The sequence below is a fragment of the Delphinus delphis genome, chromosome 8, assembly GCF_949987515.2.
Source record: "Delphinus delphis chromosome 8, mDelDel1.2, whole genome shotgun sequence".
In the NCBI taxonomy this organism is placed as follows: Eukaryota; Metazoa; Chordata; class Mammalia; order Artiodactyla; family Delphinidae; genus Delphinus; species Delphinus delphis.
Genome location: NC_082690.1, coordinates 56,115,645 through 56,129,803, shown reverse-complemented (window position 1 = coordinate 56,129,803; position 14,159 = coordinate 56,115,645). Strand labels below are relative to the sequence as shown.

Here is a 14,159-nt window from a genome sequence, read left to right as displayed (position 1 = left end):
CGAACCTGGGCCCCCAGCAGTGGAAGCATGGAGTCCTAACCGCCAGGGAATTCCTTTTTAGTGGCAATCATCTCCTGATCTGTTGGCTTCACCATACTTGAATAATAATAAAATTTATATTTTGAAACATACTGCCACACTTCTGTGGACTGAATTGTGTCCCCTCAAAAATCACATGTTGACTGTTCGCAGTTGACATGATATATTATACATAGAAAATCCTAAAACAACATCAGAAAACTGTTAGAGCTCATCAGTGAATTTGGTAAAGTTGAAGGATACAAAATAAATATACAGAAATCTGTTGCACATATGAAGTATCAAAAAGAGAAATTAAGGAGGCAATCCCATTTACCATCTCATCAAAAAGAATAAAATACCTAGGAATAAACCTACCTAAGGAGGCAAAAGACCTGTACTCCAAAAACTATAAGATGCTGATGAAAGAAACTAACGATGACACAAACAGATGGAAAGATATACCATGTTCTTGGATTGGAAAAAACAATATTGTTAGAAATGACCGTACTACCCAAGGTAATCTATAGATTCAGTGCAATCCCTATCAAATTACCAGTGGCGGGCTTCCCTGGTGGCGCAGTGGTTGGGAGTCCGCCTGCCGATGCAGGGGACGTGGGTTTGTGCCCTGGTCCGGGAGGATCCCACGTGCCGCGGAGCGGCTGGGCCCGTGAGCCATGGCCGCTGAGCCTGCGCGTCCGGAGCCTGTGATCCACAACGGGAGGGGCCACAACGGTGAGAGACCCGCGTACCGCAAAAAAAAAAGAAAAAAAAGAAAAATTACCACTGGCATTTTTCACAGAACTGGAACAAAAAATTTTTAAATTTATGTGGCAACACAAAAGACCCATCTAAAGGTGTTTAGTGTAAAGTCATTAGATCCTGATTCAAAACTTTAAATAAAGGAATCTTCTGTATATCATAAAACTGGTGGTAGATTTACCTGCAGTAAGTCATGATATTATACCAGTTTTTTTGAACATTTGAAGGTGATTCAAATGATTGGTTTTGGAGGCAACATAATATAGAGGAGTCTGTTCAAAATCTGGCTCTGTTGCATATTAGCATGTGATCTTCAGAGGCTCAAGAGGGAGGGAATATGGGTATATATGTATACATGTAGCTGATTCACTTTGTTGTACAGCAGAAATTAACACAACATTGTAAGGCAATTATACTCCAATAAAGATGTGGGAAAAAAAAGTTACTTAAACCTTGTAAGCCTCAATGTTCTCATCTTGGAATGTAGATAATAGTTCCTACCTTAGAATTGTGAAAATTAAACGAAATAATAAATGTGACACATTTAATCATAAGACCTTGCGCAAATGCTGTCATTTTCATTCCAATAATTTACTAGAATATATCACTTCGCATAAATTCTCTTCCTTCTTCCTAGAATGCCTTTCTCTGCCATCATTTCATTTCCTGCCACCACCTTTTCTGGCTTCTTTGTGCCCCCTTTTTTGGAATCTTTACTGTGTATTTAATCACATGTTTTTCATTCCCTCTACCTCACTAGACTGTGAATTCCCTGAGGGCAGTGATTATGTGTTGTTTTTATCGTATCCTCAGCCCCTAACATGTTGCCTGGCACACAGTAGATATATTATTAAAGAATTCATCAAATGCATATCTAGTGAATAAATTCTATAGGATTGGTTTAAGTATTAGAAATACCCTATCACAACATGTAGCTGGACACTTAGTGTCCAGCTTGTAGTTTAATATGTAATAGCTATAGCTGTTATTATTGCTAATAATATTATTTTTCAGAGACATACTTAGACATCACTTAGATTAACTGACTTCCCCAACAATTTCTATCTCTTTCTAAGTATATGACTGAACATTTTATTTATCTTAGGTGCTATAGGATGGGGGGAAAACGCAAAAGAATACTGATAGGACCTATCACCTGTAGATGGTGGACATCATTCTTTCCTGGAGGCATGTTATCATGGTTTATGATACTGAATGATCCAAGCTGACCAGTGAGTCAGGCATCCTACTTAGGTGTGTAGATTAGGACAGATGGGTGGGTAAGCTTCTTTGTTCAAAAACAATATACAATAAACTAAATATACACACTGAGAATAAATTAGATGATGATAAATATATGAGAATTAGTAAAAGATATCAGATAATAAGAGGTGGCCATCTTAATCATTCTGATGTTTTATTTTGGATTCGCATAATTGCAGCTCTACAATATTCAAGTCCTGTTACCTTTGTTTCTTACAGCTATTGGATGAACTCCCAATGATTTACAGCTGTTGTATATTTGTATACTGCATGTAAGTATTTATGTTTGAAATTCATATGCTTGATACATTTTTAAATTCTTGTTTGCTTCATAGGGAATTATGTAATATAACTAATCCAGTGGTATTACTGGGAGATTGTAACAGTGTAGAAGATTGTAACTTCTGTGATTTCACTGTAGAGTATAATTTCTGGGAAGTTATAATAATATTGTTTATGAACTTGTTTGATCTCAAAACCTTATAGCCAATTTAGATAGAATCTTACTTAAATTAAGTAAGATTAACTTACACAATTTGCCTTTCCTTGAGTTATGAATATATAAAAATTTAGGTAAACATTTTATATATTATGCCGTAATAACATTTCTCTACTTTGTACCTGTAATTGTGCTGGGCAGCACACGAAATCATCTCTAAATTCTCACAGTTGTGCAAGATAAATAGGTATTGTCCCCATTTTATCTAAGAATATAAGCAGAGCTTATGCTTAGGTGACTTGCTTAAGGTCATGAGGTTATTAAGTGTCACAGTTGGAAATTGAACTACAAGTTTAATAAACTTAACTTTTAAAATATACCTTCTGTTTTCTAGTGTTAATTCTTGAGCCTTCTCTGAACCTCTTATGTGATGGTTATCTGATTCTTTTCAACAGGATCATCATTGCTAGCTCAAGAATATCTTCTAAAGATACATAAAAATAAAAATAGTTTGAAAAAATAAATTATTTAAAAGAACTCATCAGAAACTTCTTCTGTAAGGGGCCAGACAGTAATTATTTTAGACTCTCTGGGCCTGTGGTCTCTGTTGCAAGTCTTCAACTCTGCTGTTGTAGTGTGAAAGCAGCCATAGATAATATGTAAACCAATGGGTGTGACTGTCTTCCAGTAAATTTTATTTACAAAAACAGGCTTAGGTTGAGAAATTGGTTGTTGCACTGTAGCTTGCCACCCCGATCTAGAAAAATATTTTCAGGTGACTCTTCTTAATAAGTCATCAGCCTATCACAGTCTGCATCTGTGGACAAGCAGATTTGGGCATTTAGAAAACAAGGTCAAAAACAAGGAAATCCCATGCACCATTTTCTGAAAGCTGTCCTCAAGACTGAGGCTAAGGTCTTTGCTCTCCTTGACATTGTTTACTGATCTATCTTTTCTGTCAAAACTATATTTATTAAAAGAAAAATAAAGTAACAGCGAGCACTGATATGCTAATGTCCTGATGTACCTGTACCTACATGAGACAAAGCTGAGAGCAGATACTTAAAAAGTACCCAGACAAGTACTACAAGAAAGGGAGAGCAGAAAGCAGAAGATGACTGCTTTCTTACCTCAGTTAATGTTTTGTTCCAAAAACATCCCTCTCAAATAGTCTGGTTATGTGTCTCATTAAATGAAGCAATATGGTAGAACCATCAAGCACAACATGCACACACACAAAGTCATCAAGTCACAGAATTTAAAGATAAAAAAGGTCTTAGTGCTAGTAAGACTTCTCTGAATCCTTTATGCATGGTTATCTGATTCTTTTCAATATATGATCGCCATTACTTTCCAGCCACCTTTCTTTACAGATAGGGAAATAGGAGTTGGGTCCAATTCCTGTTAATTAGTAAACTGAGAGAACTCTCCTGCTGCTTATACAAAACATAGGTTCAAAGGTTGGATACTTAGCTGATAGCCAAATATATGTTCATATTTACTTATTCACTGAATGTTTCCTGTGTCAGACTTTCCTAGTGACTAGGTATATGAAAAAAAGATTTTATCCCTGCACACAGAAAATTCACAGTCTAGTTGGGGAGACAGATAAGCAAAGAGACAATTGTAATAGAGTGATATTTTCTGTGACAGTGTGCGTTAGTCAGGGATCATTAGTTCCAAGATGTGGAAACCTACCCAAACCAGTTGATTTAGGAGAGATTTATTTACTATAAGGACATGAGGGAATTATATGGCATAGCAGGAAGTCCAGCTCACCAGAACTGGAAGGGCAACTTCTCTCTCCCTCCCTGTTTTATCTATTCCTTCCTCTCCACATGGCTTCAAGTCTTTGTATCTGCTTTCTTTATCTCTTCCTGCAGATCACTTCTCTGCTCACTCATCTACTTCAAGTTAGTTGCCCAAATATAAGCATCAGACCTTGTGTCCACACAGCTTTCTATGTTGATTCTCTACACTTGATTAAGTCTCTGGCTCCCAAACTCCAAATTTTCAGAAGAGAGCCTCTCACTGGCCCAGTTTAAGTCAGGCATCTACTCCTGGTCCCCATAGCCTCTTGGAGGCTGTAGGCAGTGTGGGTTCTCTAAGATGAGTGTGTGGTTGAGAGGAAATGATAGGCATCACTAGACCCAGGGGCAAGTATACAGGTGGTAAAACAGTGTTCTATTTGTTTTCCTAGTTATATATTCTAAAACAAGTTTCTTTCTCTCTCTTTTTTCTTTTTAAGGTTTGAATGTTTCAAGACAAAGAACTCTGTAAACTACCATCTGCTTTTTACTTTAGTTCTGTTCAGTTTAATAGTAACCACAGTAAGTCATATTTTATTTCTAACAGACTAAGCAAGTAAACTAGCCATTTATGGAGTTTGGTACATTTTGCTTCTAATGTTTGCTTCATATTGTTCATACTGAAATATTTCTACACAAAACTTACTTATAGATATTGCCCCTTTGTTTCCTGTTTAGGTGTTATTTCTCAACAAAAAGTTGAAACAACTTTTTTAAAAATCTGGTTTTTTTTTTTTACAGAAGGGGAAAAAGTCAAAAGGCAAATATTTACTAGCAATGGAAAACAATTAACTTTTCTTCATGGATTCACATATTACCTCCTATTTGTTAAAAAAAGAAATTGGCTCTGCTCCGTAGGGCCTAGTGTGACTCTTTTAATGGTTAACCTTTTCCAAATAGGTTGAGATAGCCAATCACTTCTGATCCTACCCTAGCGCTTTTTTCCTCAAGTGAATTACATTTTGTATTAAGAGATATTAATTTCAACAAGCTTTTATCACAAATCTACCATGTCAGGCAGTAGAAAATACAAAGATGACTAAGAAGCAGTCACTGTGCTTGAGGACCGCATTCTAGTGGGGAACTTAAACATGTAAACAAAGAATTGGATCGAAAGATGATAATTGCAGTCATACAGGTAAAAAACAGTTATATGATGATGAGATAAATGAGGATTAATGAATTGCTTGAGTGGGTCAAAGAAAGCTGCAGAGAGATGTACTTGAGCTGGGTTTTAATTGATTAGGAGTTCACCAGGCCCCTGGGTAAGAGTGTTATGAAGCACTTCTAAATAGACCATTATGTTGTCCACAGGCCTGGAATCTTGGAACACATAGTGAACTGTCGTTTTTAAGTGCTTAGTATGTGCCAGATACTCTACTGAGTACTTTACATTTATTTTCTCATTAAATCATCACTGCCAGTGGAATTGGGAGAGATTTAATATGACTGGATCAAAGTTAAGTGGTGAGGAGTGAACAAGTGTAGTGAATCAGACAAATATCAGATTATGAAGATTCTTATATACCATGTTTAAATTTGGATTTTTATCCTCAAGGTAACATGGAGCCATTAATTGGTTTAAAGTAGAGGAAAAACATCAATAGATACATGTTTTAGAAAGACATGATTATGGATGATGGGTTAGAGGAGTATGAGCCTAGACCTAGGGATTTTTGCATTTGCTTAGGCAAGATATGAGACTCAGACTGAAGTAAAATAACTGTCATAAGTAATCCATGGTACTTGCGACCCACTAAGTAGAAAGGGGTAGAAATGGAGTAAAAAGAAGGAATTGTCTACAATGATTTCTCAGTTTATGGCCTGGTCCTCAGAGTACGTAGTAAGTCCTTAACCAAGACAGGCAACTTGGAACAGGAGCAGATTTTGCAGGAAAGATAATGAGTAGGCTTGTGTCACGGGGTAGGGGTAGATAAGTTCACTTTGGAATGTGCTGAGGTTGAGGTGCCTGACATTAATGATATCTGAGGCTTAACAAGTAGGTTGGGCTAAAGATGTGGATTTGGTAGTTGTCAGGTTATAGGTAGTACTAGAAATGTGGGAATAGATGAACTGGCACAGAGATAGCATAGACCATTATGATGACCAAAGATACAACCCTTGCGGGGGACCTTCAAGATGGTGGAGGAGTAAGATGTGGAGATCACATTCCTCCCCACAAATACATCAAAAATACATTGACAGGGCTTCCCTGGTGGCGCAGTGGTGGAGAGTCCGCCTGCCGATACAGGGGACACGGGTTCATGCCCCAGTCCAGGAAGATCCCACATGCCACGGAGCGGCTGGGCCTGTGAGCCATGGCTGCTGAGCCTGCGCATCTGGAGCCTGCGCTCAGCAACGGGAGAGCCCACAGCAGTGAGAGGCCCGCGTACCGCAAAAAAAAACAAACAAAAACTCCAAAGTTAGCAGAAGGAAAGAAATCATAATGATCAGAACAGAAATAAATGAAAAAAAATGAACACAATAGCAAAGATGAATAAAACTATAAAAGCTGGTTCTTTGAGAAGATGAACAAAATTGATAAACCATTAGCCAGACTCATCAAGAGAAAAATGGAGAAGACTCAAATCAACAGAATTAGAAGAAAAAGAAGTAACAACTGACACTGCAGAAGTACATGAGAGATTACTACAAGCGACTATATGCCAATAAAATGGACAACCTGGAAGAAACGGACAAATTCTTAGAAAAGCACAACCTTCTGAGACTGAACCAGGATGAAATAGAAAATATGAACCGACCAATCACAAGCAGTGAAATTGAGACTGTGATTAAAAATCTTCCAACAAACAAAAGCCCAGGAGCAGATGACTTCACAGAAAAGTTCTATCAAACATGTAGAGAAGAGCTAACACCTATCCTTCTCAAACTCTTCTGAAGTATAGCAGAGGGAGGAATACTCCCAAACTCATTCTACAAGGCCACCATCACCCTGAAACCAAAATGAGACAAAGATGTCACAAAAAAAACTAGAGGCCAATATCACTGATGAACATAGATGCAAAAATCCTAAACAAAATACTAGCAAACAGAATCCAACAGCACATTAAAAGGATCATACACCATGATCAAGTGGGGTTTATCCCAGGAATGCTAGGATTCTTAAATATATGCAAATCAATCAATATGACATACCATATTAACAAATTGAAGAATAAAAACCATATGATCATCTGAATAGATGCAGAGAAAGCTTTCAACAAAATTCAGCACACATTTATGATGAAAACTCTCCAGAAAGTAGGCATAGAGGGAACGTACCTCCACATAATAAAGGCCATATATGACAGACCCACAGCCAACATCATTCTCAGTGGTGAAAACTGAAACCACTTCCTGTAAGATCAGGAACAAGACAAGGTTGCCCACTCTCACGACTGTTATTCAACATAGTTTTGAAAGTGTTAGCCACAGCAATCAGAGAAAAAAAAGAAATAAAGGGAATCCAAATCGGAAAAGAAGAAGAAAAGCTGTCACTGTTTGCAGACGACATGATACTATACATAGAGAATCCTAAAGATGCTACCAGCAAACTACTAGAGCTAATCAATGAATTTGCTGAAGTAGCAGGATACAAAATTAATGCACAGAAATCTCTTGAATTCGTATTCACTAATGATGAAAAATTTGAAAGAGAAATTAAGGAAACACTCCCGTTTACCATTGCAACAAAAAGAATAAAATACCTAGGAATAAACCTACCTAAGGAGACAAAAGACCTGTGCAGAGAACTATAAGACTCTGATGAAAGAAATTAAAGATGATACAAACTGATGGAGAGGTATACCATGTTCTTGGATTGGAAGAATCAACATTGTGAAAATGATTATACGACCCAAAACAATCTACAGATTCAATGCAATCCCTATCAAATTACCAATGGCATTTTTCACAGAACTAGAACAAAAAATTTCACAATTTGTTTGGGAACACAAAAGACCCCAAATAGCCAAAGCAGTCATGAGAAAGAGAAAGAGAGCTGGAGGAATCAGGCTCCCTGACTTCAGACTATACTACCAAGTTACAGTAATCAAGACAGTGTGGTACTGGCACAAAAACAGAAATCTAGGTCAATGGCACAGGATAGAAAGCCCAGAGATAAGCCCACACACATATGGTCACCTTATCTTTGATAAAGGAGGCAAGAATATACAGTGGAGGGGAAAAAAACCTCTTCAATAAGTGGTGCTGGGAAAACTGGACAGCTACACATAAAAGAATGAAATTAGAACACTAACACCATACATAAAAATAAACTCAAAATGGATTAAAGATCTAAATGTAAGGCCAGACACTATAAAACTCTTAGAGGGAAACCTAGGCAGAACACTATTTGATATAAATCACAGCAAGATCCTGTTTGACCCACCTCCTAGAGAAATGGAAATAAAAACAAAAATAAACAAATGGGACCTCATGAAACTTAAAAGCTTTTGCACAGCAAAGGAAACCATAAACAAGGCAAAAAGACAACCCTCGGAATGGAAGAAAATATTTGCAAACGAAGCAACTGTCAAAGGATTAATCTCCAAAATATACAGGCAGCTCATGCAGCTCAACATCAAAAAAAAACCCAATCCAAAAATGGGCAGAAGTTCTAAATAGACATTTCTCCGAAGAAGATACAGATTGAAAGGATGCTCAACATCACTAATCATGAGAGAAATGCAAATCAAAACCACAATGAGGTATCACCTCACACGGGTCAGAATGGCCATCATCAGGAAATCTACAAACAGTAAATGCTGGAGAGGGTGTGGAGAAAAGGGAACCCTCTTGCACTGTTGAACGGAATGCAAATTGATACAGCCACTATGGAGAACAGTATGGAGGTTCCTTTAAAAACAAAAAATAGAACTATCATATGACCCAGCAATCCCACTACTTGGCATATACCCTGAGAAAACCATAATTCAAAAAGAGTCTTGTACCACAGTGTTCATTGCAGCACTATTTACAATAGCCAGGACATGAAAGCAACCTAAGTGTCCATTGACAGATGAATGGATAAAGAAGATGTGGCACATATGTACAATGAAATATTACTCAGCCATAAAAAGAAATGAAATTGAGTTATTTGTAGTGAGGTGGATGGACCTAGAGTCTGTCATACAGAATGAAATAAGTCAGAAAGAGAAAAACAAATACTGTATGCTAATAACATACGTATGGAATCTAAAAAAAAAAAAAATTGTTTTTATGAACCTAGGGGCAGGACAGAAATGCAGGCATAGAGAATGGAGTTGAGAACACGGGGAGGGGGAAGGGTAAGCTGGGACAAAGTGAGAGAGTAGCACTGACATATATACAATACCAAATGTAAAATAGATAGCTAATGGGAAGCAGCTGCATAGCACAGGGAGATCAGCTTAGTGCTTTTTGACCACCTAGAGCGGTGGGATAGGTAGGGTGGGAGGGAGACGCAAGAGGGAGGGGCTATGGGGATATATGTATTCATACAGCTGATTCACTTTGTTATACAGCAGAAATTAACAACATTGTAAAGCAATTATACTGCAATAAAGATGTTAAAAAAGAAAAGATACAAACCCTTTGTTACACTGGGCTTTTTTTTCTCAGTGAAAACAAAAGAATATGCATTTATGATATTATACCGTAAAAGTTACAATTGATTTGTCTGTTTGACATTTAAAACCTGTCAATATGCAAATTCTTTTTAAGGGGGAGGGATAGATTGGGAGTTTGGGATTGACATGTACACACTGCTGTATTTAAGGTGGGTAACCAACAGGGACCTACTTATAAAAAAAAAATTTAAAAAGATAAAATGAGAATGTCTCATTTTATAATGTCTAAGGAATTCAATAAGAATCAACATTTTAAATAAAAATTTAAATTTATACATTTAAGGTGTACCACATGATGATTTAATATACATATACATAGTGAAAATATTACTACAGTCAAGCTAATTAACATATCACATAGTTACTGTTTCCTGTCTGTGTGATGAAAGCACCTGAAATCTACTCTTTCAGTAAATTTCCAGTATTCAGTCCAGCATTATTAACTATAGTCACCATGCTGTACCTTGGAACATTGACCACTTGAGGGTCAAGTGAAAGAGATAGAGCCAACAAAGGAGGTAATCAGAGGTGTAGGAAAACCAGGAGAGCTTGATGTCACAGAGTACAAAGAGGTTTCTAGAAAGGGTACCAGTTGCCTCTGAGAGGCTGAATAAAATGAAATTGAGGTTTGACCCATAAAAAAGACCAAGTAACCTTAATGAGGGTACTGTCCACAGCAGATTGATGAAGGCAGAAGCTAGATTTCAGTGAGTTGAGAAGGTGAAAAAGATTGAAAGAGCAAAGATATTGTATTTCCTTATGTTTCTGCATTGCCCTGCATGGTCCTTTGCATACATACTTGTTAATCAGGAAAGAGTCCTAGAATTTCAGAGGTGAAAGGAAGTCTTGTTACTATATAAAAGAAGAGACTAATGTCCAGAGAGTTTTAGTGACTTTCCTGACCAACCAAATGTATATGGAGAATTGGTGGTAGAGTCAAGACAACTTACCTTTGTAAGTTAAGAGCTGATGTGGCTGAAAACTTAGGCTTGGGAGTCAGTCATATCTGAGTTTTGACCATCACTGTTAATAACTGTGGGACTTTGGGTAACTTACTAAAGAGAGAGGTAACTCTCTGCTTTAGTTTTCCTCATCTGTAAAATTAATAATAGCATACATTTCACATTAGTTGTAAGAATTAATACCTGGCACATAGTAAGGACTCCATAATTCTTTTGCCTTAAAAAATGCTTTTAAGAGGCATGCCCTTCTGTATTTCTTTTATTAGTAATGAGAATCTGAAATTATGTAAAGGAAAATTCGTATTTTGAAATAACAAATTTCAGAGATTAAAAGCATTCTGCCTTACTGAATTTAGAGTTATATAAATGTTCCTACACATCTTACTTAATTTGTTTTTTTAAATTTTTGCCTGTATTGGGTCTTCGTTGCTATGCACGGGCTTTGTCTATTTGTGGTTAGTTGGGGCTACTCTTCGTTGCGGTGCGCAGGCTTCTCGTTGTCGTGGCTTCTCTTGTTGCAGAGCTCGGGCTCTAGGCACGAGGGCTTCAGTAGTTGTGGCTCGCGGGCTCTAGAGCACAGGCTCAGTAGTTGTGACTCATGGGCTTAGTTGCTCCGTGGCATGTGGGATCTTCCCAGACCAGGGCTCGAACCCGTGTCCACTGCATTGGCAGGTGGATTCTTAACCACTGCGCCACTAGGGTAGCCCCTACACATCTTACTATTAAAGCTCTATGGGTGCTTCAAGGAAATAATCTCTTGCTGTGGTGAGGGAACTTCTTCCAGGAATAAGAAGTTCTGTAGACAAATGATAAAATTACATAAAATTTATGAGATCAGCACTACATTAAATGAGGCTGTAGAGATATGTAAGAATCGTCCTTTCTGTCAAGAAGATTATTGCCTTGTAGGGGAGAGAAACAAACTAATAAATGCCGTAAAGTTTATATATGGACAGTCAGGTAAAGAGGATGAGTGATGGATTCTGCTTAGCAGAGAAGGAGTCAGGAAAGATTTCAAGAAAGAGGTATAGTTTGAGCTGAATCTGGAAAGATGAGTGTTTAGCAGCAGGGGGTAATTTCTGAACAAAGTAAAGCACAGCATGTTTAAAGATACAGAAGCATGAAACTAGCATATTTGTTGGAGCCTAGGATGAGAAAGAGACAAGAGGAGAGGAATAAGACTAAGCAGAAAGGCCGGAGCAAGATTATGGAAGACTTTGAAATTTGGACTTTGTCTTGCATGTGATGGGAGTCATTTCAGGGTTATGATTTAAATTTTGACTCCTCTCTACCATGTCATTTTAAAGGTGTACTGGTTTTCGTTTTTTTAATTAATTAATACATTTTGGGCTGCATTGGGTCTTCGCTGCTGCGCGCGGACCCCTCACTGCAGTGCCCCTCCCACTGCGGAGCACAGGCTCCAGGCGCAGGGGTCCCAGCAGCTGTGGCTCACGGACTGTAGAACAGGCTCAGCAGCTGTGGCACTCTGGCCCAGCTGCTCCGCGGCATGGGGGATCCTCCCAGACCCCAGCTCGAACCCATGTCTCCTGCACTGGCAGGCGGACTCCCAACCACTGCGCCACCAGGGAAGTCCCTAAAGGTGTACTCTTATAGGGCAATAAATGCATGCAGTAAAGAGGCATTGAACTTAATCACCCACATGACACTGGAGCCTAAAACTAGGGTTTGTGTAACTTTCGTGTATTTAGGTGAATAAATTAGAGGTTTTCAGAAGCAGAAGAAAGGACAAGAAATTTGTTTTAAATGTTTTCACCTATTAGCACATATTATGCGCTAAACACTTGCACATATTTTGGCTTATTATTACTCACCACTATTATTCCCATTATCCAGATAAGGAAAAATGAGTCTTTTGGTTAAGTGACTTGCTCAGGCATGTAGCAAGTAAGTGGCAGTTTAAAATTTAGCTCCTGTCTCTAAGTCCAGCATTCTTGCTGCTGTAGAATAGATCTGCTGCAGGGATTGTCAGCATAACTTCTTCAGCCCTCATGAGTTATCCACGCATCTCTGCCTCTCCTTGATGCTGATGCAGAGGCCAAGAGGCCAGAGTAATCCACAACAGCTTTGAAACATTTAGTTTACCATGATGTAATGAGCACTGGGGCACACCCACCTGTAGGTAACAGCCCTTTTGTGGCATGCCACCTAATCTGAGATTGGTTTTATATGGCTGGAGTCAGATCTAAGAAGGAAGACTAGGGAAGCAGGAGACCAGAGTAGCAGCAATAGGTTTTCTTTCCCCTTTGTAATGCACTTCATTTACATGTATTTCTTTTAATATTTTTCAGGTTTACCTTAAGGTAAAGGAGCCTGTATTCCATCAGGTAATTTTTAAAAATTATTACACATTTTATTATTTAACACTGCCTGTGTTTTCCTTTTCTAGTAAATTATATGCATATACAACTTCTGTAAATGAAATGGTAGATGTTTTAGGAAAGAACAGTGTTTAAAACAGAGATTACAAACAAGTTCCTACAGAAGCACATGTAAGCAAAATAGGAATACACCAAGAATAGTCAATGCCCAGGCCGCACTGGCTATTGGTAGATAGTCATGCAGGTGCAACATTGCTCTTATAAGCAGGAAAAAAACCAGGAAGCATTATACACATACACATGTAAACAGTCTTTTTTATGACATTATTTTCTAGAAAAGATAAGGGGAAAATACTCAAGGAATGTTCAATCTAACATATTTTAAGTAGTTTTTTGAGGTGGACGGTTATTGAGGGAAACAAACATAGGAAACTTTGGTATGAGAAATAATAACTTAAGTGCATCCTAGAATGAAACCAGAGTAAAATGAAGTATCAGACCCTAAATAAAGAGAGCTATTATTTATTGAGTGCTATGATGTGCCTGGTCACTATGCTTATTACTACATAGACCCTAATCTCCCCAGCAGTCCTACAAAATATGAATTACTGTCTATATTTTAAGGGAAATGAGCTCAGAGATACTAGGTAATTTGTCCCAGAGTTACACAGTTATTAAGGGACAGAGCCAGGGCTGTAACTAGATTTGTTTGACCCCTGTCATCCTTCTTTTAACAAAGCGGGTAGATAGATAGATAGATAGATAGATATGATAGATATGATAGGTAGATAGATAAAGGATAAATAACTAAATAAGCATGCAAACAGGCACACATTTCAGGAGGATTAGAGGCCTTGTACTTTTAGAATATTTTGTGCTTATATAAAAAGGTAAATGTTCCTATAATCTTTTAAACTTAAACTAGACAATATCACCTGAAATCTGTTTCTTGAAGAAAT

At 37.8% G+C, this 14,159-nt stretch overlaps 1 protein-coding gene across 1 annotated transcript in view; it reads left to right on the top strand.

Annotated features, from left to right (window-relative positions):
- Window positions 1-14,159, top strand: part of ACER3 (alkaline ceramidase 3) — a 183,372-nt gene that overhangs the window by 111,172 nt on the left and 58,041 nt on the right. The window contains exons 4-6 of the mRNA XM_060018226.1: window positions 2,263-2,315; window positions 4,731-4,812; window positions 13,171-13,206. Of these exons, the coding sequence (XP_059874209.1) occupies window positions 2,263-2,315; window positions 4,731-4,812; window positions 13,171-13,206 (171 nt within the window). The remainder of the gene's footprint in view (window positions 1-2,262; window positions 2,316-4,730; window positions 4,813-13,170; window positions 13,207-14,159) is intronic.